Source organism: Alexandromys fortis, unplaced genomic scaffold (assembly GCF_014885135.2).
Source record: "Alexandromys fortis isolate MF-2015 unplaced genomic scaffold, M_Fortis_MF-2015_v1.1 scaffold_54, whole genome shotgun sequence".
In the NCBI taxonomy this organism is placed as follows: Eukaryota; Metazoa; Chordata; class Mammalia; order Rodentia; family Cricetidae; genus Alexandromys; species Alexandromys fortis.
In genome coordinates this window covers 795,031-819,694 of record NW_026067958.1, presented here as the reverse complement: position 1 = coordinate 819,694, position 24,664 = coordinate 795,031, and the positions used below count along the sequence as shown (strand labels likewise).

Here is a 24,664-nt window from a genome sequence, read left to right as displayed (position 1 = left end):
TATATAATTCGACACAAATTAGGCAATCAATACATACCATTATCAAAGTATCTGACGGTTGAATTTCTGGATACACTAGGATCAAAATTTGCCATTAAAGGTGCTATATACTGTGTGGCTGTTAGCATTCGGTGTACAACTTCTCCAGTGTATATGAAACCTATAATGAGAAGAAGAGGAAAATTTTTTAAGAAAGATTGCCAGATAAAATTATAACCAAAACATCTATGATTCAATTGCAGTCATATTTGTAGGGACATTAAAACAGAAAAAAAAAATACTTTACGTCTTAATGTCTGATTAACAATACGTTTTGTTCTGGATAGAGTAAAAATGCTCATATAATTTGTCAGCATCCTGTAGAACTGCTTGTCAGTGATTCCTAATAGGTACACTTTTAAAAGTGCAGAGTGACTCTTAACCTCAGAGTGAATGTTAGGCTAACGAAGTTCAACACAGTACTACAGAAAACCAAACCTTCCATTTTTATCCTTCTGTATTCTTGACAAAAGCCTAAACTGCTAGATCTCTTACAGGTGAGCTTCTATTCCTTACATTTATTTGTGGGTTTTGTTTTGGGGGCTGTTGGCAGTGATGCAGACCAAACCCAGGACCTCACACACGAGCTTAAGCAAACACTTTAGCACAGAGCTACATCCTCAGTCTTGAGTTTTCCTAAAATGCTATGCCTGCATAAACAACATCAACAACAAAACCCATATTCTAAGTGGCAGTGAATATTTCTATCTTTTTTGTTGTTTTCTTCAAACAAGTTGAAAGGGAGCTAAGTAACTCCATGATATATTGTCCAAATTTTAGTTTCCCAAAGCCTTTCTAATTCTTGATCATATCATGAAGATACAGTCTACATATCTGCAGATAAGATGGTGAAATTCTGAGAATCTACAAGTGCCCCTTCTTTGTGAGTTCTTGACATTAACTTATCTTAGCATGTGCTTGCTGAGAGGTATTTACTGTGGCGGCCTTGAGCTTTGAAGTAACTTTCAGTAGTTCTTGTTTTACACCCCTAAGGTGTTTACAGTTTTTTCACACTGAGATTATCCACACTGGTCTTATCTATTTTGTGAAGGATCCATGACAAATTGCCAATCTCACACTAGCTTTCAGGCTCCTACTGATTCCACCTGAGGGAAGAGTCAGTCCAGGAAATACTTCACAATTTTAAAATTAATCTAAAAAAACAATCAAGAATAAACATGAAAACAAACCTGCACACAATATTATAAAATAAAATTCAAAGCAAATGATACAATTGGAATGTTCACATAATTATGACATCACTAGAGAACTGAAATTACTATAGATCATTTTTTTTACAAGATTAAAGACAGAAGATTCTTTGAAACAAAAATTGTAATATATAAGCCTCAAGTGTCAAATATTTTACCTCAATTATGACCCGAATAAAGATTTCCTTAGGATATTGTGGATTAAATGGTTTCAAATTGCAAATTGTGATTTCTATGTAAGTCATGTCTAAATTAAATTAAATCTGTAGTTATTAGTCTATTCAGTAAGATTTTACTGTTAAAATGATAAACGATTGCTTTCTATTAGAAGAAAGTGTACTGATAGGATCTTTTCTTTTTATCATATTTCCCTCTAGATTTCCACCATTACCTTGGATGCACTTACTCGTAATTTTAAACACAAAGAGCAGCCATTTTTCAGACCTTGTAATTAATTTTTTCTTGCTTTCATCATGATTCATTTATAATTTGATCTTTAGAATAGACACAAAAAGGTCTACAGATGAGACCTTGAAAGCAAATGTTTTAATTAGACCATGAAGGAGTCCTTTCAGAAAGCATGATTCCTAGGTGTTTGCTTCCTGACTCCATATTCTCTGTGTGGGGATGAATGCAATCGCTTAACTGAGAGAAAGGCAAAGGGAGAGGGTCCTAGATCACTATGAAAGCCATTTTCCATATGCACTCTGTGCCACAGCAGAAGCAATTCCTAGACACACGGTTAGAGATCAATGACACTCATGATTTCAGATACTTCATACACTTTTACATCACTGTTGTTTTGACTGACAGGTAGCATCAGTATTATCAACAGGTAGCATTGGTATGAAGTGCACAGTAATATTTTAATTCATGCATGAATTTATAGTAATCAGTGAAAAGATACTGCGTTATTCATTACCTTCAACTTTTGCTTTTTGTTTGTAGTACACTGACTACTCTTCTACTATTAATGTACCTCATTATTGTTGGCGACCACTCTGCTGGTGCAGGCCTCGAGGGTTTGTTTCTATATAACTGCGACATTGAATGAGCCCTCCTCTCTTTACTCTCTCCATAGCTGTCTCTAGTAACTGCTGTTGGGCTCTTATCATCTTCCAGATCAACCCTTTTAGTCTCTACATATGTAACTATTTTTATTCATATTTGAAACAGGGACAATATAAGCACATGTCACTACATATTTTCACAGAAATTTGGCAAGAACTTATTTTCGTTTTATAGCCATACTTTCTCTGGTCAATATTTTTCCCAGACTTTACAAGTTGACATATTTTAAAGAAGTTTCAAATAATTCCCAAAGAATGAAGTAAACACTCAAAAGAATTTGTTTACTGTAAGAAGCAGAGTTGCAATTTCCTCTTCTACAATTATTGCAACATTGAAACGAATCAGAAGGGCAGGCAAGATGACTCAGTGAGAAAAGGTGCTTATTCTCAAGACCAAGGGCCTGAATTCTATCACTTGGAACTAAAGGCATAAAGAAAAAACGACTCCAGATAGTTGATAGTTGTCCCCTACCAATGACATGACATGTACACACACTTGCACTGAGGCACACTCATGCACACACACATAAATGAGTAAATAAATCCATTAATTAAGTAACAGTTATGAAATTAATAATACTTTCAGTTTTGGGTGGCACTTGGCTGTTGCTCCCCCAATGGATGGGCCACTGTCACTGGCTACCACAATCACCATTCAGATCAGCTCCGCAGCAGAAGGGAGGGAAGGCAACACTCTGGCAGACTTTGCTTCCTGATCCAGGAAATACTTTTGAACTTTTCTTGACTATACAGAAACTCATGTCTGTTAGTAATTCAAGTTGTTTTAAATGATCAAAATGCTCGTTTTCAGCAAAAGTATCTACTACTTAGTTCCTTAGCTTATAGATTTTAAAAGTAATATTTCAGCTGTGCTATAAAACATAAACTTCCCGAATGCAGGGTACAGCGACTCGGTGCTGGGCAGGGACTCCCTATGCGAGCTAACACAGCTAGTCTTTTGTAAACACTTGTAGTTATGTAGACCACAGTTTTAGGCCATTGCCTCTCTAAGTTGATGCCAAAGAAACCAAATACAACCATATTGTTAATTTTATACTTTTATTTTTTTTTTCTTGAGACAAGGTTTCTTTATAACTTTGGGGCCTTCCTGGAACTTTCTCTGTAGAGCAAGGTGGTCTCAAACTCACGGAGCTCTGCCTGTCTCTGCTTCCCAAGTGCTGGGATTAAAGGATTTGCTTTCTTTAAAATCTTTGGTTCAATTTGGGAAGCTTGTATTATATTCTTTTATCTATTTTAAGATTTGAGCATACATGGCAATCATTTATGTGCTTGTAAGATTTATATAAAAATTACTATCCAAGTGACTTAGGACTCAGAAAAAAATACCTTCATTAAAAGAAACAAATAAGACACATAAGAGAAGCAAACATGGTTTTCTCTTTGAATTGCAAAGAAGAGCTACTGCATTGTCCTTTCCTTTGGCCTTAACCACTACTATGCCAGGTTTTCAGCTTGAATCATGCTCTCCTTTATCTCTGCAATACCTAGGGAGGGAATGGTGAAGATATTATTTTCATTTATTAAATTCAATACTTAATAAAGCTAGGTTGTTTACTCACACCCTCATGATCATTACAGGTCTTATAATTCCAAATTCCATGGGCTCTAGGACTGCTTAGAAATGTAATGTAAATCTAGCCTTACATCATGTCCTGAAGAGGTCAGGGAATTAAATGGAATTCATATTTACTTCCTTTGAGGTCATTTTTAAGACACTACTCTGCAGGAATAGTGACAGTTCTCCCAGGCAAGTTTAAAATGCCACTAAATGGGAGTTGGCAGACTACATACTCAGTGCCTTCAGAGGATTTTATGCCAAAAAAGCCGTTAGAGGAGGAAAGACCTGTGAATTCCAGCATCTGCAGCTTAGAGCAGAAGTGGAGCCACCTCAGCCTCTCCTGTTTTAATTCAGCTCCAGATCTTCTGCGTTTTAATTGGATAGTTTCTCAAACAAGTGTGATTCTTTTATAGCACTTCATCAAATAAGACTTAATTTGGTGATAGGAGGCATTGCACTCAATTAGAGAATCTGTTTCATGGCAAACTCAAACTATTGCTTTGTGGTGTGACTAAATGATTTACCCCCTCCCCCCATGCTTTGGTTTTTTGATATCTGTTAAATGGGAGAGGGCTGGTGTCAGGTTACAGAAAATGTGCTGAACATGACTGCTGCATGCCAATAATCAAAGCCAGAATGCAGTTCAATGACAAAGAATCAACCTAGTGCGGGCAAGGCTTGGCTCAATTGCCTGAAAAACAGGTATGAACAACAGCTCCCTCCAATACACAGAAACACATAGATAGACAGACACAGAGTCAAAGAGATGCACATGGGGAATAGGGAGAAAGGGAAGGAGAGGAGGGAGAGAGGGAGAGAGAGACAGAGACAGAGGGAAAACAGACAGACAGACAAAAAGACACAGAGGCATACACCATGAGGGGCTATGAGGAAAGGGAAAGGGAGAAGCAGTGCTGTGCTGAAAGCCAAGCAATTACTTAAAATTTTCTCTAATATGTTTAAGTTTGTTGTAAAGTTATATTGAGATGTTTATGTGACCTTATAATTGTGACTCAGGACTAAATGTACAACACGCGTTTATAGGTATTAATTCTTTTTGAGATAAGGTGAAACACTGAATTTAACCACAAGGCAAGAAAAAATAAAGTTTAATGTTCATAGTTCATGCACTCTTTCCTTCCATTCTGATGGAATGAGTTCATTGTAAAAATCAGTCTCCCATTGGGCAGCAACTGGTGTTGTCTTTAACTGGAAGTATCGTAGTGATAAAGGAGGCATAAGGGAACTATTACCAATGAAACGTTCTATAAGTCTTTGATATGCAAAGGCTACAAACTGAGAGTTTATCATCTCTCAGTTATTCCCTTTGATAGGCAAGATTGGAGTCAACCCATGTGCCTGTAAGGCATCAAACATTTGTAGTTCAACACTGCCTTTAGAGTTCAAAAGACAATGGCATAATATAGATGCCTCTGTCATCTTTAGTGAGGCCTATGCATCTGTGATCTCTACTGGTTAATCAAAGAGATCTGAAATTTATGGATAAGAATTAGGACAATGAATTTCTCGTTCAGATTTCTCACTAACTCTGTTCTGGTCACGAGAACCGAAGATGGCTACGTAGGTGTTTGCATTTGTTTAGACAGTCAGGCACTGCTCATGGTGGACAAGTTGTTTGAAATAAAGCAATAAAGACTGAGCTAACTATACCTATGGTTTTCCTGCTTCATTCTATAACTCAATAGATTTCCACATGACATAAACTATTCCCTTTCAGACAAATGCTTGTTTGTGCTCACGCAGCTCTCCAATAGAGCCACGTATTGCAGCAATTGCTAAGTTGCAACTAAAAAGCTGTGATTAACTATCTGGAAATGTGACTGTCTGCTAAGGACAACTGTACACAAAGTGTTTCAGGTAACAAGCATCCAGCAGGCAGACATTGGTGCACGAGAAGAACATAGATTTTTACATGCCACCTAGACAGTTATAAACATATTCTGAAATTCAGAAGGGATTACTAACCACCGGATTCTCAGAAGGAACCTATAATAATGTCAATCATTAAGCATTTTCCCTTTATAGTTCCAATCAGTTTTCAAGTTAAGGCATAATAATAATATGTTATTAATTAAAATACATCCCTGCACTTCTTCCCAGCAACCTATAATATTGTCAATCACCAAATATTTCACTTTAAATTTGCAATAGCTGTCAAAGCAAAATATATCAAATACAGATCATAAATTTAAAAAGTGTATCTTTTAAAACTCATAGAGTCCTTCACTGGATTGACTTAAGACATCTTTGGATATTATAAAGTGCTAGATATTCATTTTTTTTTGGTGGGAGAGACACGACTAACAACTTAGTTGTGTATCCTTAACTATATTTATGAAATTGCCATCATCAGGATTATGCTGAAAATATAAAGCAGATCACCCTCACATCAGAAGGATGATCTGGAGATGAAGTGAATAGAGGAAGGGATGAAGACAGACGAAAACACAATACCTTTATTCGTTTTTTTTCTCGACTAATAAAAAAATGGTGACTTCAGTTTTTCTTTTTGTATCTTGTTTCCCAAATAAATATATGTACTTTGCTCAAAGTTAACGCATGCTAACTTCTCACAGTAACTATCAACAGCTTGCTCTCTCCCACCTTCTAGAATATGTCTAGATATCGCCGACTTTACCAGATGTCTTCACTCAGCCAGCACACTGTGAATGAAGGGCCCCAAACCAGTGCAGTATACAAAGCACACGCTCTTGATAGAGGCCATTAACTTCTTTTGGTTGTAGTTTTAGTTATTTTTTAAAATTTTCTTTAAAAATCAAACTTGTCTACTTTCTTCAGGAATATGCAAAAAATCACACAAAAGCCAAAAGCCTTAGTCACATAGTAGGAACATGATAGCAGCAAAAGCAGAGTAGGAGCTTCTGGTACTCAACCATACCCACAAATGTGAGGAACCAAACATGGCAGGGAAAAGCCTTCATAAGAGCAATAAAATCCAGGGGAGAGATTATAGTCCATGAGCAAAATGCAGGAAAAAAAAGAATAAATAAGCAAGCAAAAATGGGAAAACAACAGGAAGGAAAGAATCATACTATTCGGCCTTTCCTTCCGCATACAACCCTGAATGGAGAGACGGACCCTATATGCTTGGGAATGAGAGGAAAGTGAGCACTCTTCCTGGACAGAGCCAACCATAAGGCTCAGCTTATAATGAGCACTCAGCCTGGAAAGGGTCACAGACAGCAGCATCAAACCGTGATAGTCATTCAGCTTTGATACAGACCCTACTATTAGTCTCACCCTGTGAATCACCATCAAAGCTGGTCCTGCCAAACCAGATTCTAGGCTGAGTCCTAAGTGGCAGACTCCAATCTAACCCATGCAGTTCCAAGGACTCTTGCCCCAGCACCAGTTTAGCTGCTATGGTCTCAGGTTCTAGGATGCTTTTCCCCATGCAAGCGTGCTTTAGATCAACTCCAATGAAACTAGTATCCAATTTTCCCTTAGTGAACATTAGAACCAGGCCAAACTGACAAACTCCAGATTATATGGACTCATATAATGAAATTCCAGGCCTGTGATAATGGAGCCCAGTACAATGTGCCCATACTGAGCAGGCTTTAGTACTCTGCCCAAGATCTCAAGTACCAGGTCAGCCCATGTATCCAGAATTTGTGGTTTTGCTGAAATAAGAACATTCCGAATTTTTTTTTAATTCTGCCAACACCGAAAAAAATTACACAAGCCTTCAAGTGCACTGACAATAAGAAAAGGCAACAAAGATATAAAGAAAAGGCAAGTAAGGGTGACAATGACAGAGTAACCATACAAATACCCAGAGTAGATCCAGAAAAGCTAGAGATGAACCAAACGTCTGACAAGCACATAAAAGCAATCATCTTAACACAGATACAACAGAACAGGCACATGGCTCACTTAGACCAGAAAAACAATTCCCAGATAAAATGGTCTTTCATACAGAGATAGAATACACTTAAGTAGCCAAACAGAAATACTATAATTAAAGTTCACCAGCGCCCAAAACAGAAAATTCCACTGTAAGTTTCAAGAGCAGACTCAATCAATGTGTTAGAGTCAGCAACTTTGAGATACAGGTCATTTAAATTCAACATCAGGAAATAAAAAGAAAAGAATGAAGGAAAGAAAAGCTAAGGGTTGGTAGAGGTCATCAAGTAAATGAATACCCACATACAGGAGTCTGAGAGCAACAGGGAAGGGAGGAAATGAAAAGCCGATAAAGGATAGAAAAAATAAATAATAAATAAATAAAAAGTTACCCAAATTTGAAGGGTAAACATTGATACTCAAAAATCCTAAAGTAATGTCAAATATGTTGAACATAAGGAAACCATCACTAAGATGCATGAAAAGATTCTCAAAGTGCAAAGGCAAAGAGTTGAAAGCAGTGAGAGAAAAAGCTGGCAGAAAGACAAGTTTATCCAGGACACTATACTTGGGAAATGATCTTCAGAGAAGAATTGGATGTGAATTCTCCAGAGAAAGTACAGCTAGGAAATCTATTCTCTTTATAATGACTTTATAAGAAAAAGGGAATTCTTAGAGCTGGTGGAGTGCTGATATGGACATGCATGAAAGGACAAAATGCCAGTGTAATCAAACTCACACAACCTCAGGAATGTTGGTGCACTGATGACTTCTAACCTAGAATAGTGTGTGTGTTTGTGTGTGTGTGAGAGAGACAGAGACACAGAGAGAGAGAGACAGAGAGAAAGACAGAAGGACTAGGAAGGAGAAAAGGGAAGGGTTAACTGATGTAATTATATGTTAATTTCAAAAAAGTAAAAATTAAAAGTATTAAAAATAAATACAACTAGAATAGTTAAATAATTTTTCAGTGATAGACAATTTCAGAAGATGAAAGTCCTGACATCAATCACATATGATTTGGAGCACTGGAAGTGCAAGTGCACAGTCTCTGTTTGCAACTGAATTTATCAGCTCAAAATAGACTGTGGTGACTTCAAGATGTTTGACAAGCCTCTTGCTGACCACAAATCTATAGTAAATACACAAGTGATAAACAAAAAATGAGCAAGGCACCGCTACAAAAATCCCAAATTGTACAGAAGAAAGAGCAAAGAAGGAAGGATGCTGTGCCTGAAGAGCAGCTAGTAAATACGGAGGAAATGGCTAGTCCTTCCTACTGGTAATCACTTCAAAGGTGCAGATCAATCTTCATTCGGAGGAATATATAGCAGTTGAATAACTAAAAAGTCCAAATCCACCTTCATGCTGCCTACAAAAGATCCAGATTACTTTAGGGTCAAACCGACACTAATAATTAAAGTCTGGGAACAGATACCCCACACCAATGGCAACCAAAGTTGAGAGAGAAAAATAATGGACTAAGGAAAGTAAGTATATAATAACAAGGGATCAGCTAATCAGAAAGCCACAATAAAATACCTTGACACTGGGCACATAAACGTGTGAAGTATTAAGTCATTGTGAAACAGCATGGATGTTCCCCTAAAAATAAGACTGTAATGGAATCCAGAAAACTGCTTTGAAATATCTGTCCAAAGGAACTGAATTCGAGATGCTGAAGGGATCACTACTGTATTCTCTGTAGTATTATACACAGTAGCAAATATGGGAATATTAAAATATCCACAAGTATATAGAAAACATGATTTGTATAAATACTGGAAAACCAGTCAGTCTTAAAAAAGCAATTCTGTCATTATTTGTGACAACAGAGATGAAGCTGGAAGAAATTACGCTAAGTAAAATTTGTCAGGCTAAGAAAAACAATGAGAAATGCTGAAAGATCTCACTCATATGTGAATTATAAAAATGTCAAACTCTTATATGAAAAGTGGAATGGTGATTGCCAGGAGTTGGAGAAGGAAGGATGGAGAAGATATTGATCAAAGTGTGTAGTTGTGATTTTGCAAGGTGAATGGATGCTAGAGATTGAACGTACAGAGCAAAGGACATTCACTAATTATGCTTCATTTGACACTTGAAAACTAAAGGTAGTAGTTTTAAATATCCCAAACCAAAGAGAAAAATATGAGAAGTATGTGAAGTAATACACATATATCCACTAGGTCAATAATAACAATCAGTTCAGAAAGCACAATATTGTTTATATGAGACATACCTAGATTATTTGTTAAATAAATCATAGTAAATCTGGAGAAAATCTATCTCTCATAGAAAAAAAAAGCAAGCCTTATTCAGTCCTACATGAAAGACAAAGAAATAGGCTTGTCTTAGGCATTCATGTTCCCCAACACAGGCTAAACACCTGTGTTATCATACGCTAGACTCCTATAGTTGTAGCTGAATTCCACGTGGGATTTCACCTTCAGTGCCTGATGTCTGCTTAGTTTTCTCCTGTCCACTGTCCACGTTTGCAAAGCCCCTACCATGAATCCACTGCCACCAACTCTGCTTTGACTCGAAAAGCTTTTGCTAGTCATACTTCAAAGATTCCTGGTTTGTGAGCGTTAGTCTCCAGAGAGATTTTGTTCATGTTGCCTGGGACCTGCATGTGGATGGGACAGCCTTGAGTTATCAGCTATGCTTGCATGTATGGTCTGTCCTTCCCTTGAGAGGGAAATAGACCTGTTCATCCTTAGTTCTTTCCAGCAGCCACGAAGAGTGAACTATTTCTTCCTTTTTATTTTCATTAAGGGCAAGTAAGTGAAGCTTACTGAACTTAAGCAACAGCTATTGGTAGGCAGAAGGGAACTCAAACAATTGGTTGCTTTCTTTCTCTTTTTAAGTCTTCTATCTTATAAAATCTATACCCAGAAGTAGCATTTAAATAGAATACTCAGAATAATTAATCTTTCTTGGTACATCAGTAAACATTGCTGCGTGTGTTTAGTGAATATGATTTGGACTTCATGTTTAAATCAGGTAATTAGAAAGAAAATGCATTACATATCAGAAGAATTATTTATCCCTTTGGATTCTTCCTGGCTCACGCAAAAAAATTGTTATATGTAATGAATGCTGAGAGTGGGAAAAAAGATCTTCCCCAGGGAAAAGCACACGAATTAGCTAGCCGATATGAAGTGGTGAACCCTAAAAACATGCATGCAAGTAACAATATATAGGCTGAGCAGGATTGTGTATGCAATCAGGAATAATATATACATGAATGTAACAAAAAGTAATGAAAAAGAGACCATGAGTTTTAGTGGGATAAAGGAAAAGTATATGGGTAGGTTTCAAGGGAGGAAAGAAAAGGGGGAAAGGAAATAACTTCAAAAAAGTTAAAAAATATGACTGTAGTTCCCCAACTTTATTCTTCATTGAAATTTTTGTATTCCTTTATTATTTAGCTATTATGTGGAGAAGTTGCTGTCTCATCCATAAATATTATCTGAATCCATTCAAGTCAGATGAGTCGTGACCTGTCTAAACAGAGATGACCTACTCTTTTCATTGTCCTTCTCGGGGTAAGGAGACCAGAGATCCAGACAAGATGGGCTATTCAAAGAAAGCATGTAGTCATCTGCATTGTACAATTAGCTCTGAATCAAACATGAGATCCTTACCTTTTCTCCAAAGTATCTGAAGCATCCTAAGTATTTCTTCAGATGCTGTCAGTTTCTATCACAATTACAGTTTCAATTCTTTCATATAATCTATTGAACATATATTTGTGCATGTATATGTATGTCGATACTTAAACATATGGTATCAGGGAAGTAGGAAAGTTTCAGTGTATATATAATGAGTATATGCTACATATATACAGATAAAATATCTGATGAATATATACATAAATTTGTGCATATTAAGTAAGTTTTCTTTTCATGAGGAGGCAATATATAGTTACAAGGCAAATATTTGAATTGCAATTTTTCTATAAAATTAGAATGAAATTAGTCTTTTTTAACCAGCATTGTTGTTTGCAATAATCAGTATAAAGAGCCAGTAATTCAAATTCAGCTATAATTTCACCATTGAACACAGACTGAACATCTGCACCTTTCTCTGACTTCCTTTCAAAAGCACAGCTCCAGAGAGGCGCTATCTGTAGCCCCATTGATTCCTCTTCATGTTTTCCTGATCTTTACCATGCTAAGGTCAATCCCAAACTTGTGTGATATTTGCGATCACCCCGAGCCACGTGCCCTTTTACAATCTCAAAGTTATGACCCTGTCTACATTTCCTCTGATATCTTAATTGTCTGATTCTAAGAGGTAATGGCATAAGATCTTTGTATTCTGCCCTTTATCCAAGACTACAAACATGCTGGCATTATCTTCAGATTTCTTTCGCTTGTACATCACCAGGCAGTTGTGATTATGTAGCGAGGACCAGGCACAAAGAATTGCTTTCAGTCTTTGCTAATATCTTTCATTTATTCTATAGAGGGAATTATCAAAAACTTAAATTAAGACTTCTACAGTATTCTTTAAGTTTTTTACTAGAAGGCAGGGTTACCACTCTGCTAACATCACTGCATCACTTTCCGGGATGTAAGAAACGTAGTCTAGGGGTTTGGATTGGCAGAGTGTTTGGGGAACCACTGGGATTCAGTTTTAAGAATCAACTAGTACATTTTCATATTCAGGCACAGTAAATAGCTGTTCTTTCCAAATGCTCATAGCAATAGTTCTTACAGGTTAAGAGACTGCATACTGTTACATCTTTCATAGTTTTCCAAAGTCCATACCAGCCTCCCATTCTTTTTAAAGCAAGCCTTCTTTCTGAACACCTTCCCTTCCAGCTAGGACAAGTATGTTCTCTACATTAACTACTGGGCTGTTACTCTGTTTCCAAACACACTTTGGGTTAGTTCTACCCTCAGTCTTCTAGTTTTCTCTTAAGTGTTTTTGCTATAGATACTTACTCATAAATAACCCACCTCCTGGATATATATTTATTTTTAGTTAGTACTTAATGGGCTAGGGATTTCTATCTGGAATGTTTACATAGGGCACGACTTGTTGTTAGAGAAAAAAAAAGTAGATTCAAATTCTGGCCTGCTAATACATAGTTGCACAGCCATGTTTACATTATTTAATTGCTCTGATATTTGTTTTGACAAGTTTTTAATTGGAAACAGTAATAGGTGTTTATTATGATTGTTTAAAAATTATCTGATATAGCTCTGCAGTGGTGGCACATTTCTTTAATCCAATCCTAGCACTTTGAAGGCAGAGGCAGACAGATCTCTGGGAGTTCGAGGCTAGCCTGTTTTTCAAGAGCTAGTTCCAGGACAGCTAGAACTGTTACAAAGAGAAACCCTATCTCAAAAAACAAAAACAAATTAAAAAAAGAATTATCTTATATTGATTAAGAACTCTAACAAAACTCCATTTCTGCAATAGGCTAGTTTTCTCACCAAACATAGTTCCTTTTCCCCTCCTGCTTTCTCCTTATTTTACAAATATTCTCTTAAGTTTCTCATCATCTTAGGTATGAGCTGACCATGACCCAGTTTCTCTAAGAGTTTCCCATGGCTGGAATTGGATTAAGAAAATGCTACATTGTGGATATACCAAACTAAGTCATTTCTGACAAACACAGATCATATCTATAGTTTGGGATATCTTATTATTGGTTCTGTTAAGTGGGTCACATTTATAATTAGGTCTGGTCCTTGAAATGATAACAGGAACTTGAGACTGATTTTTTTATATTCAATATTCATGACAGTTTGCCTACATGCATGAATGCATACTATCCGCATGATTGGTATTAACAACGGGGAGAAGAGAACAATAGATCCCCTGGAACTGGAGGAACAGATAGTAATGAGCCACTTTATACATGGGTGCTGAGAGCTCAGCCTGGGTCATCTGCAAAAGTAGCACATGTTCTAAATACTGAGCTATCTTGGCAGCCCTTGAAATATGATAAAAAAAATTGTGGTAATATGAAGTAACAGGAATAGGATGGTGTGTGTATTGATTACTGTAACAAAATAGAGAAGTAATTCAACATTATAGGGTGAGATTTTACAAGTGCTTGCCCAGAGACCAGCCTCTAGGGCTTACACTTTAGAAGGTCTTATACGTGAACAGAGAAGGGCAGATGTTAAAAATTATGGATATCACTGTTTTCAATAGCAAAATCAAAACCAGAGAGAACATGAGTGTCATCAAGTCTAATAGATGAATGAGTAGCCTTACATCCATCTAATGGAATGTCTTAAGAGAATAAAATTGGATGAAGCATGGCTAGCCACCAGACAAAGACATATGAATCAATCAAAATGAGCAAAACTGAACCTTTCTAAAGAATGATTATTGAACAAGTTAATTATTTTAAAGTGATGGCTAATCCTGCTTAGAGATGTTAACATGTGGTATAAAATTGTAAAGACAGAAAAAGAGCATTTAATTGTTGTCAGCTTAATATTTGTGAAGTTATATCCTCTGCTTGAACAATATAATCAGTACCCAAAAATTCATTCAGTTCTCTAAGGTGAATTTTAAAAATTTTATTTGTTTTGCTATCAATTTTTAGATCTTGTTTATTATGTTTTTCTAAAAAGAATAATAAGTCTAGATATAGTTCCTTTATCACACACACATATATACATATATACATATATACATATATACATACATATATACATATATACATATATATATATATATATTTGCTCCATGGAAGGTTCCCAGACTTATAGCACACTATCATTTTCCCTATTCTGATCTGACATTCCTTTCATTTGTCTCCTTAAAATTCTGTAAATTTCTTGATCACATTTATAATTTTCTTCCATTTAACATATGTTTGTAAATTGTAACATATGAACCAACTTGATATTCTTTCCATGTGGATGGAAACTGGTTCAAAATTACATATTTTGGGAAATGAAACCCTAGTCTCACTAACCTGTCATAATACATATATTTACTTATCATAAATATATAATCTTGTTTGACTATTGAGCTAATTCTAATAATTTGATCATTTAGGTCTTTACCATGTTAGCCATTACAAAATTTACTTAATATCTACACAAAAACTTTGACATTTATAAGACATGAGAGAAAATACAGATCCATTCTAACAAGAACACCTACCACAGTGCTCTTAACACAACTAGTTAGCTGTAAAACAGAAGGCATTCCATTGTCCATGGGTAATAACTCCCATGTCTTCTTTCTGTTCCTTATTTTCAGGAATGCACACAGATTGAAGAGAAATAAGCTGTTCAAGGCCCTGGTCTGTAGGTCTCCCAAACCTTATTTCACTAGAGATGCTATTTTCTTCCACTTTTTATTTCAATTAAACCATAATCTATGATTATCTAACTGAAGTGAAGCCATAAGAAATAGTCTTCACATAGTGATTCATCCTTCTCAACTTCCTGTCCCTGTGGCCAGAATAACATTTACTAAGAATGGATGAAATAGGTATGTAGCAAAATAAAGCAGTTTAGTAGAGGGTGGATGGATGGTAAAGCCACATCTCCCGATCAACTAACACAGTCAGAGCAGAGAGGCCTGCCCAACCCAGCCACTATCTTTCAATGCAGAGAAAATGAATCAATTCTTAGATGTGTATCTTTTCAGCACCTTTATATTGACACCTACTAAAGAGGGTCAAGAGAAACCCTGTCATCTTCCTCACATGAAAGAAAACACTTCTCAAAAGAGACGGTGGGAAGGCATAGGGACTTCTTTGCAATTGATAGTCTGGTTCCCAAATGCATTGATTATCCAAAGGACATCATGGGCCTAGGGCCCAGGCCTCTTTTTTTTTTTTCAAACACTTTAGACTAATCAAGATTCCACGTATGACTTTTTTTCTCATTTTACTTTTAGTATTATCATATTGAGACTATGATAAGCAGAGAATTTAAAGCTTTCCTTGCTGTGAGTAATTCTTTCCACAGGCATTCTTCTGTGGCTCCCACTGAATGTGTGAGCAGAGGATTAGAGAGCTGCTGTCAGAATTTGGCCAGGAAAACTCAGTTCTGCACACACATGAAAATGGGGAAAGAAAAGCAATACATTTACAAAACTTCAAATTCATCAGATTCTAGTCACTCAATACATGCCTTTATTTGAAGAAAAAGTGGTGAGAATTTTTATCTTATCTTGAAGACAAAATTGTTAAATCTTCAAATAGGATGACTTGAAGTACAAAGTTCAGCCTTGTCTGGTTACCTTCCACTTCATCTCCCACCTCTTCCTCACATACTCTGAGCTCTGACAATTCACATTAAAAAAAGATGAAGAAGAAGAAGTAACAGCAGATTTTGTAAATTTTCAGACTTCTTGCTTGAAATATATTAACTTGCTTTTGTGACCTGAATGTTCCTATTCGGTTTTCAAGTTTCTGTTAACACATCCCCTCTTCTTTGTCGTCTGTTATTTTTAAGTCTAGATCTGATTACATACTTGCAGCGTTTCAACCCTACCTACACTCTATTCAGACCTGCCTTATAATGTCAGCTTTAGATTGTTTCTCCTCAAGTCCATCCCCTGATATATTACTTTCTCTTATCAATGCTTAATACTCTTTAAGAAGGAACCATACAATGCTACCTTTCTCCGTGCTAGACAGATGGTTCAGTGGTTAGGAGTGTCTGCTGCTCTTTCAGAGGACCCGAGTTTAGCTCTTAGCGTACAGGTCAGGTGGCTCACGACTGCCTGTAACTTCAGCTCCAGGGGACCTGCTGTTCTCTTCTGTCTTCTATCATGTATACACATATACACATGGGCATACACACACATGAACATCTAAATAAAAATAAAGCCATGAAAATGTTATGTGTCTCACTCAGCAGTGTTTAACACTGTCACACGTAGCCATGCAATCCAGAAACAATTATTGCATGTTTGCTGTGAAGTGTGACAACAGGGAGGAAGAGGAAGATGTTCTTGATGCTTTCCAGAGAATAGTATGTAAACAGACTGAAAGCAATAGGCAGAGGCCAACTATGATAAAGGTTAAAAACTGTTTCTCTAAAGCAAAGATAGAATTCTGAAGAGTTTAAGAATAGGAATAACATGGCTATATTTCCTTTACTAAACAACACCCTAAGAATGATCACTTTCAGAAGTTTTTACTTTCCTAAAGGAATAGAAAATAAATGGAGGAAGGTATTTAGCTGTGGTGTAAGGGCTCAGCTGTATCTATGGTTTTACTTCTTTTGTTTGAGCCATGGTGATATTATGAGTGACTCATAGTGACTTCTACACCATGTATATATGTACCTGTGGTTTAAACACAAACAGCAGATCCATTCAGGAAGGATAGGCAGGTGATACGTAAGGAGAAATCATAACTGAATGAGAAAAGTGCAGTTCTAATAAATGACAGGATGGGCTGAGATGTAGAGTAGAAAGAATAGAAGGGGAGAGGTTTTTCCAGAAATAGAATCAGTGTCCTGATGGCTGATTCAATATAGAGATGGAGCTGAGTAGGAGTCAAATAGAAGATGCTGGCATCATTTACTAAGAGGTGTAGTGGTACAGACGAAGCTACATCTAAGCATGGTAGTTAGTTTTAGAGTACAAACAAGTAAACAAGGCTAGCTAACTCAGTTTCTGCAATGCATAGCCAGTCTTGGATTTAATCCCAGTAAAATAGGTCACATGGTGGTCTTCTATCATTGAAAGTCTGCTTGTTAATCAAGCCCTTGCAAACTGAAGTACAAACTGTATGCATGTGGGGAAAAATCGCCATGTAAAGGCCTCCAGAGGGGACAAATTACCAGGTAGACTAACGACCAAACTGTATTGGATCCTTTCCCTAAGCTAAATGTGGCTGAAAAGACACTTGCGGATAAATACTACAAGGACCTGAAAAAAAAATTAGCTCAATTGCCACTTGGTCTAGTTCAACCTATATTCTATGGGTTAAGGAATTCCTTAAAACATCAAGCCTGATATATTTGATAAGCACATTTAACCACATTTCCTCTTGGTAATGTGATCATCTGTGGTACCACTATTTACAAATACCCTACAAGAAGATATAGCCAGTATATTACATAGTTCGGTTTTCCTTTACAACTCTTTTATGCCTCTCTGTAAAGGTATAAATAATCTCGGAGTGAAGCGTGATTCTGAGGGACGCAGCCGATACAATGTGTAGATATGAAAGCCTAACACAGTCAAAGTATCCCCACAGGTCGGCACTGGACAGGACTCAGGAAAAAGCAGAGCACAGCATCAGAACTGGGACAGTATACCTGCTGGTGTTTAGTGTCAGGTTGACACAAACTGGAGTGATCTGATAACTGGAGCCTCATTTGAGGAACTGCCTCTATCAGATTCATGTGTGCATGTCTTAGGAGCATTTTCTTGATTGCTAATTGACGTAGCTTTGGGCAGTACATCCCTAGGTAGTTGGGCCCTATCCAACTGTGTAGAAAGCTAGCTTAGCACGGAGAATAAGCCAGTAAGCAGCATAACTCCATGGTCTCTGCTTCAGTTCCTGCCTCCAGGGCCCTTACTTCCCTCTGTGATCAAACATTAAATGGAAGCATAAGCTGTTCCCTTTCCAGTTGCTTTTGGTCAGAATGCTTCATCACAGCCACAGAAAACTAACTTGAAAAGGAAGGTTTCCTTTGGGAGAAAAGCTTGGTTAAGACTTAGTGATACGGAGAAGATAACATTTGATACATGCCTAAAGTCATGTGCACATACCCACAGGAACATGTATACACACACATACACACTCACACACACACACACAAAGAGAGAGAGAGAGAGACAGAGACAGAGACAGAGAGACAGACAGAGAGAGAGAGAGAGGCATAGAGAGACAGAGAGAGAGACAGAGAGAGACAGAGAGAGGCAGAGAGAGGCAGAGAGAATGAGTGTGTGTGTTTGGGTCCACACTGAGGCTCCTACAGATTTTCTAAGAGGGATTTTAAAAGCGAATCCTTTCACTGTCCTAAGATTTAAGTTCCTATTTTCATATATTCTAGTTACTGAAAGATTTAAATTGAAAACTGTCAATACAATTTAAATGTTCTCTTAGCTCCAACCGACATAACTAGACACTGTAGACTATAATACAGATGTATTGTCCTGAGTTCTTAGGAGGCCAACAGCCAGATAGCTTCCTTCCTTGCACATGGCTGCCTTCTCCCTACAACTCATGAGACCTCTTGCAAATGCAGTAGCAAGTTCCCTGGTGCCCCTACTTTTAAAAATCCTCACTTTATCTTGAGTGTCCTCCTTTATAAAGCTCACCCAATCTTAATAACTTCCAAACACAAATCTAGGAATAGCATCACATAGGGGTTTATGTCTTAAACATACAGATATTTTTTTTTCATGGGGGGGGGGAGAAGCTGTAATAAGTTAGAACCAAAATGTTACAAACAAGTTTTAGAAAATACTTGAAAATCTGCATGAGGCCTGTGAAATTTTGTGATCACAAATACTACTAATGCTTCTAGGAATACTTGTTTGTTAGAGAATTGACTTCCCTTCTTTTTTTATAAAAAATATCAATTTAGAATAATATTTTTACAAAAGACATAGTCCCACCAGGCAGACTTCCATTTCAATAATGTATTTGTCATTTAGACTTTTTTCCTGTTCTAGTCTCTCAGGTCTTGAAAATGCAATACACTAAATGTGGTCATAACAAGCACAAGTCCCATACTCCCAGTTCTATTTAATCCTTAAATACCCATTCTTAGGGCTGCCTGAGAAGGGCTCTGTGGACAACTGGAGACAGTCAGCTTTCAAGTGACAAAGAGAAATTGATATCCTGGGATCTCATGCAACATTAACTAAAAAAAAAAAAATGTTCATTTTAACTGGGTTCTAAAGATCACAGTGTTTCCCTATACAGTATTTATTGACAAAGCAAGCATTTCACTTGACATTTTTGTCTTAGTGTTTGAAGTAAACCAAACCAAATGTTAGTTTGCACTTGTGTATATTTTACTAAGAGAAAACCTTTCGTCCAAAGGAAGTAAATTTTCAGTTTCAAACCAATTATTTTTACAAGCCTTAAACTGAGTAATAAGATACTGTTATATTACAAATTTTAAGGAATCACAACATTCATTGTTAATGTAAGTGAGCTAAGTATTTATTTTTAAATTTCTTCATGAATTTTGCCCTGTGAGAGATCCAACTCAGGCCTCATGCATGATAGACAGACACTCTAGTAACAACCTACAACCCAGCCCTAAATTATTTATTCTTAAATAAATAAGGTCATGAATTTGTTTTAAAAATTATTTGAAAAATTTATCACCAAGTTTAAAACTAACAGGCTCCTGTGAAAACTAGAAAATAATATAAGTACTTTAAGGTACTTGAGAGAGACTTTGTTCTGTCTTAAGTGCTTTGGTTTCAAAGCCCAATCACATCAAAATGAAAATCCACCCAGAGCATGGCATGAATCAGTCATTGTAAGGCCACCTAGCAAGGGTTCTGGGTGGCAAATAAGCTTCCCCATAAATCTTTGCTGATTCTTTCTGTGTAAGGATGCCAGGGAAACCAGGAGACATTGTTCCAGCTTAATTTGATAAATTATAACGACGTGGTTGTTCTTATGAGAAGCTAAGTATGGACAAAGAGGTGCCGCGGAAGCTGGAGGAAGCGGGGATCGGCCAAGTGTGAAGGACAGGGAAGCGAACGCTGCAGAAGGGGTGAAAAGGAAGAGATGGAGAAAAAGTCAAAAGAAAGGAAAAATCAGGTAAAGTTGGCTGAATGGAAAACAAGAACAAAGCAGAAATAGCTGTGAACCTTGAAGAACTCCGCACAAAATGGAAAGAGTGACAAAATAGGAAGCAAGGTTTAGGACAGGAGAAGACGATTCTGGATGTGCAAGCTCTCCAGTTCAGCTACCCCAAGGAGTAGGTAGCGGCTCGGTAAGAGGTTGGAAGCACTGTTTCCAGAGTGCCAGAAATGAGCAAGGAAGCAGAGGGCAGCTTTGGAGATGCATGGGAAGACACTCAGAAAAAAACGTATGCAAACTTTGCAAGAAGAAAGAACAGCCCAAGGGAGAAAGAAAAGCTGAATTTCAAACCAGAAGGACCTACATCCCTGACATAGCTATGAAGCAAAGGATTGAATAAAATGAAATTTCTGCTCAGGACAGCTTCTATTATTGCTTGTGCAAAACAAAACAAAACAAAACAAAAAAACCTTACAGCAACCAATGAGAAAAGTTCTAACAAGGATGCCTGGCATTCTCTGCCTCCCTTGGCCATGGTGAGTTAATTTATTCCTATCTGTGCACAGGTAGGTGAAGTTCAGGCTGCTGCCCTTCCTGGCATCCTTTTGGCTTTCTCCAAGATCTCCCCTCCAATTCTGTCTCCTACAGAAGCTTCATTAGAATAACTGTGCCTTCAAAAATCTGCCCCTGGTTTTAGTTTAGTATTCCTGTGTGAATGCTCCCCATCCCTGCCAGGCAGATGTGAGTGCTCCCTGTCAGGCAGATGTGAGTGCTCCCTGTCAGGCAGATGTCTTACATTCTTTCCAACCTTCACATCAACTTCCAGCTTCCTTCTGGCACTTAAAATATATTTATATTCACACAATGAGCTTGCCTGCTTTCTTTTATTCTCTTGCTAGACATATTCATTCCAAGAGAAAAAAATTGATTTGGTCTTGATTGCCTTCCTATGAAAGCTTAGGAGAGAGACCCATCCTTTATAATTTCATCTAGCAATCACAGGTGAATGATCACATTGTGTTGGGTGCTGCATCCAGCAATGAAAAGGCAGACATGGTCTTTCTGTTCCCTAATGGGGCAAGCACCCAGATTAGAAACAGTATTGACTAATTAAGAAACTTTCCTACTCGGGATTTAATGATGCAGCAATCGCTTCCTAGTGATAGGTTTAAGGACTCTCCAACCAGATGACCTCATAGTTGCTTTCTACCTGGAAGAAAAGATCAGAAACACAACTTCTAAGTAGAAAATTATTAGTTCTAATTACGATTTCAAAAAGAAAAACACACACACACAGTGATAGCTTCTCAAACAAAAGTATCCAGTATATCTGGAGCCAAGCTTAAAAACATGAAGGCAGGATATCCTGGAGAAGAAAACAGTGCTCTAGGGAGTGTTAAAAGTTTCAGGGTATTCCTGGAAGTGTCATTTAATGTATCAGCATATGAGGGATGGGACTTTTCACTTCTGCAACTGTGTGGAGACAAAAACGCCACCGGATATCCCCATTTCTCCTAGAATGTCTCATACAGGCACACTTCATGTTGTGAGATTGAAACTTAGAAAAAAAGCAGCCTACGTACCTAAGGGCCATAGCTGTTGTTGTTGAGACAAAGCAGAATACATACTGGTCCATGAATTCACTCTGCATATCTGGATGCCCTTCAACTCACAGCATCTTTGCTGCCCAGATTTTAGGAATGTAGGGCCACAGTTGGCTCCTCAACAAATTCCACAGGAAAATTCCTGGACTAAAGCAGGAGCAGAGAATTTTTGGGGGACACCAGAGTGTAATCCAGTTACCTTTCAAGAATCAATCTTTAATGAGGGGTTTTCTTGAGGGGACTCCTTCCAAGCTGTCCATGCTTTTTATAAGAGAGACAGAAACCCCAGCAAGGTCCAGACCAACTGTGGGTTCTACCTAAGACAAAGGCCTCATGCCCTTTCATTTGATAAGGTCTTACTCTGTCTTCTATCCCTGCTATGGAAAAAGGGAAAACAAAACAAATTGAAACAAGAGAGTAGCCTGTGGGTGGCAGCAATGACACCTGGATACCTCCCGTTTTCTCCTTATTCAACTTATGAATCAGAGTCTGTATGTCTAGGTGTACATAATTCAACTCTTCAGTTGAACATTAGATTTTATGAAAAATAAAGCTGGAGGATATCTCAATCCCTGTGGAAGTAAATGTGGTCAACAGAGCCGCCTTTGGTTGTTTGCCTTTCTAGTATCTATGATTCTGTGAAGGCAGGAACCATGTTTTCCTCATCTCTAGGCCTGATGTTACTATACAATCAAGTATAAGTCAGGCACTTAAAAACGGTTATGGAATTAAAGAATATGGGAAAACACTTTTTTCTTTCATTAAATCAGGTCCTGATTATGTATCAAAGGCTAGTCTAGAAGAAGCTACATAACCCGGCTTGGCCTCTGCAGGACAGGCACTACCATGCCTGGATTCTAACACTGTGCTGTTAAATAAGCATTGGTTCAGAACTGACCATGTCATGCATTATGTAATTTTATGTCTTAATTTGAAATGACTGCAATGTGCTACCAGATCACAGCACCAAAGATCTGCATCATGTCTCATGAATGCCATGATTTCACAGAACATCAGGTCCTTCATGTCAGCAGCCAGAGCCCAGTCATGGATAAAGCTAAGCCATCTGAACAGAAAAAAGGTTAAGTCCCCAGGAGACAGTTGTTTGACTTTGCCAGTGACTGCACATTACTCTGCATTGCTCGGGGTTATTGGAAAGAGAAGGGGAGGACTGGCAAGAGACTGCAGTGTTGGCTTTGTTTGTAGTAATCCCATTCATAAATGATCAACAGATGGACTTCTCCTGGCCACTCAACAAGTCCGCTGTGTGGTTAGAGAACACATGAATTGCATGATGCATTCTTAAGCTAAATGGGAACAAATGCCTGATTATAAATGAGCATATGATTGCTTCTAGCAAATAACATGGATAATCATGTTTATCCAATAGACATTTGACATTGAATGCTATTTATAATTTGCTTTACTCAGAATCCATTTGGTAGAAAAAGGACATTATACATTGTGGTTATGTCTGCGGGCCAGTTCAAAAATAGGGTATTGGTTTATGTGGCACAAACACTTAATGCTCATGTGGCATTTATGGAACAAAATGTAGTATAACAACATTACTAAAATAAATACTGTGTCATCAAAGCTCACTGAAAAGCAGGTGGTAACCCTAGACAAAGGTGATGGTGGTCTAATTCTTTGATGCCATTCAGTTAGGCCATCAGTATGGCCAGCAACAATGAGAAGGTGAAAAAGATTATAAAAATTTAAAGGCATGGCTACTGGGCTGGTTCATAGTCTCCTCATTTCTTCATGTTTCACTTATCCAACTCTTATGACCACCTCTGTAACACTGATTCAATTATTTCCGTAGCCCCAGAATCTTCCTGTGTTTGCTGGAGAGAGAATCACACCAACGGTTCACAGTGATTAGAAACTATGAAGTCCCAGTGGCAATGAATATCCTCTAGCAGGCACTCGAATGGAGACCCCTACTGCTCCTAGCATAGTGACCACTGTCATTGACACCACACTCTCACTATGGAGGCCACTGTTATGAAACACAGTGAACGAATCACAGTGTCTCCCACCACAGCCTTTAGACACTGAATCTTTCTGCTACTATTCGTCATTACTTCTCAGGAACATTCCATTTTGTTCCAAAAATATAAGAAGTAAGCAGCCATTTTATACATTAGCATAAGGACAAGAAATGAACAGTTTGCCTTAAGACTAATTCCTGTTCCTATAAAGTGAGATTGGATCCTGGGCTAAAGGACCTACTGTCCTTGTGGTCTCTCTTTTACTCTAATGCACTGATCTGTTGACAAGAAAGATTAGTTCTGTTTCTACTCCTTCACCATGCATTGCTAGAACACTTTACAAGGCACTGTGAGCGAAAAGAGGGTGTTGATAGCGAGAAGCTGAGACTGGTAAACATATGCTTCTAACCTCTTCCTCACTCAGCCTCTTCAAGTTATGTTCTGCTAGTGCAGAGTCCCTGGTATCAATAGAAACTGGCAGGCATATGGAAGGAAGTGCAAAGAACTTTTAAAAAAAATGAATATGTGGGATAGCACAGTCTCAAGAAAGAAAGGAAG

General features: G+C 37.6%; 1 protein-coding gene across 1 annotated transcript in view; it reads right to left on the bottom strand.

Annotated features, from left to right (window-relative positions):
- Nucleotides 1–24,664, bottom strand: part of Plxdc2 (plexin domain containing 2) — a 403,081-nt gene that overhangs the window by 122,194 nt on the left and 256,223 nt on the right. Inside the window, exon 5 of the mRNA XM_050152598.1 lies at nt 38–160. Within this exon, the coding sequence (XP_050008555.1) occupies nt 38–160 (123 nt within the window). The remainder of the gene's footprint in view (nt 1–37; nt 161–24,664) is intronic.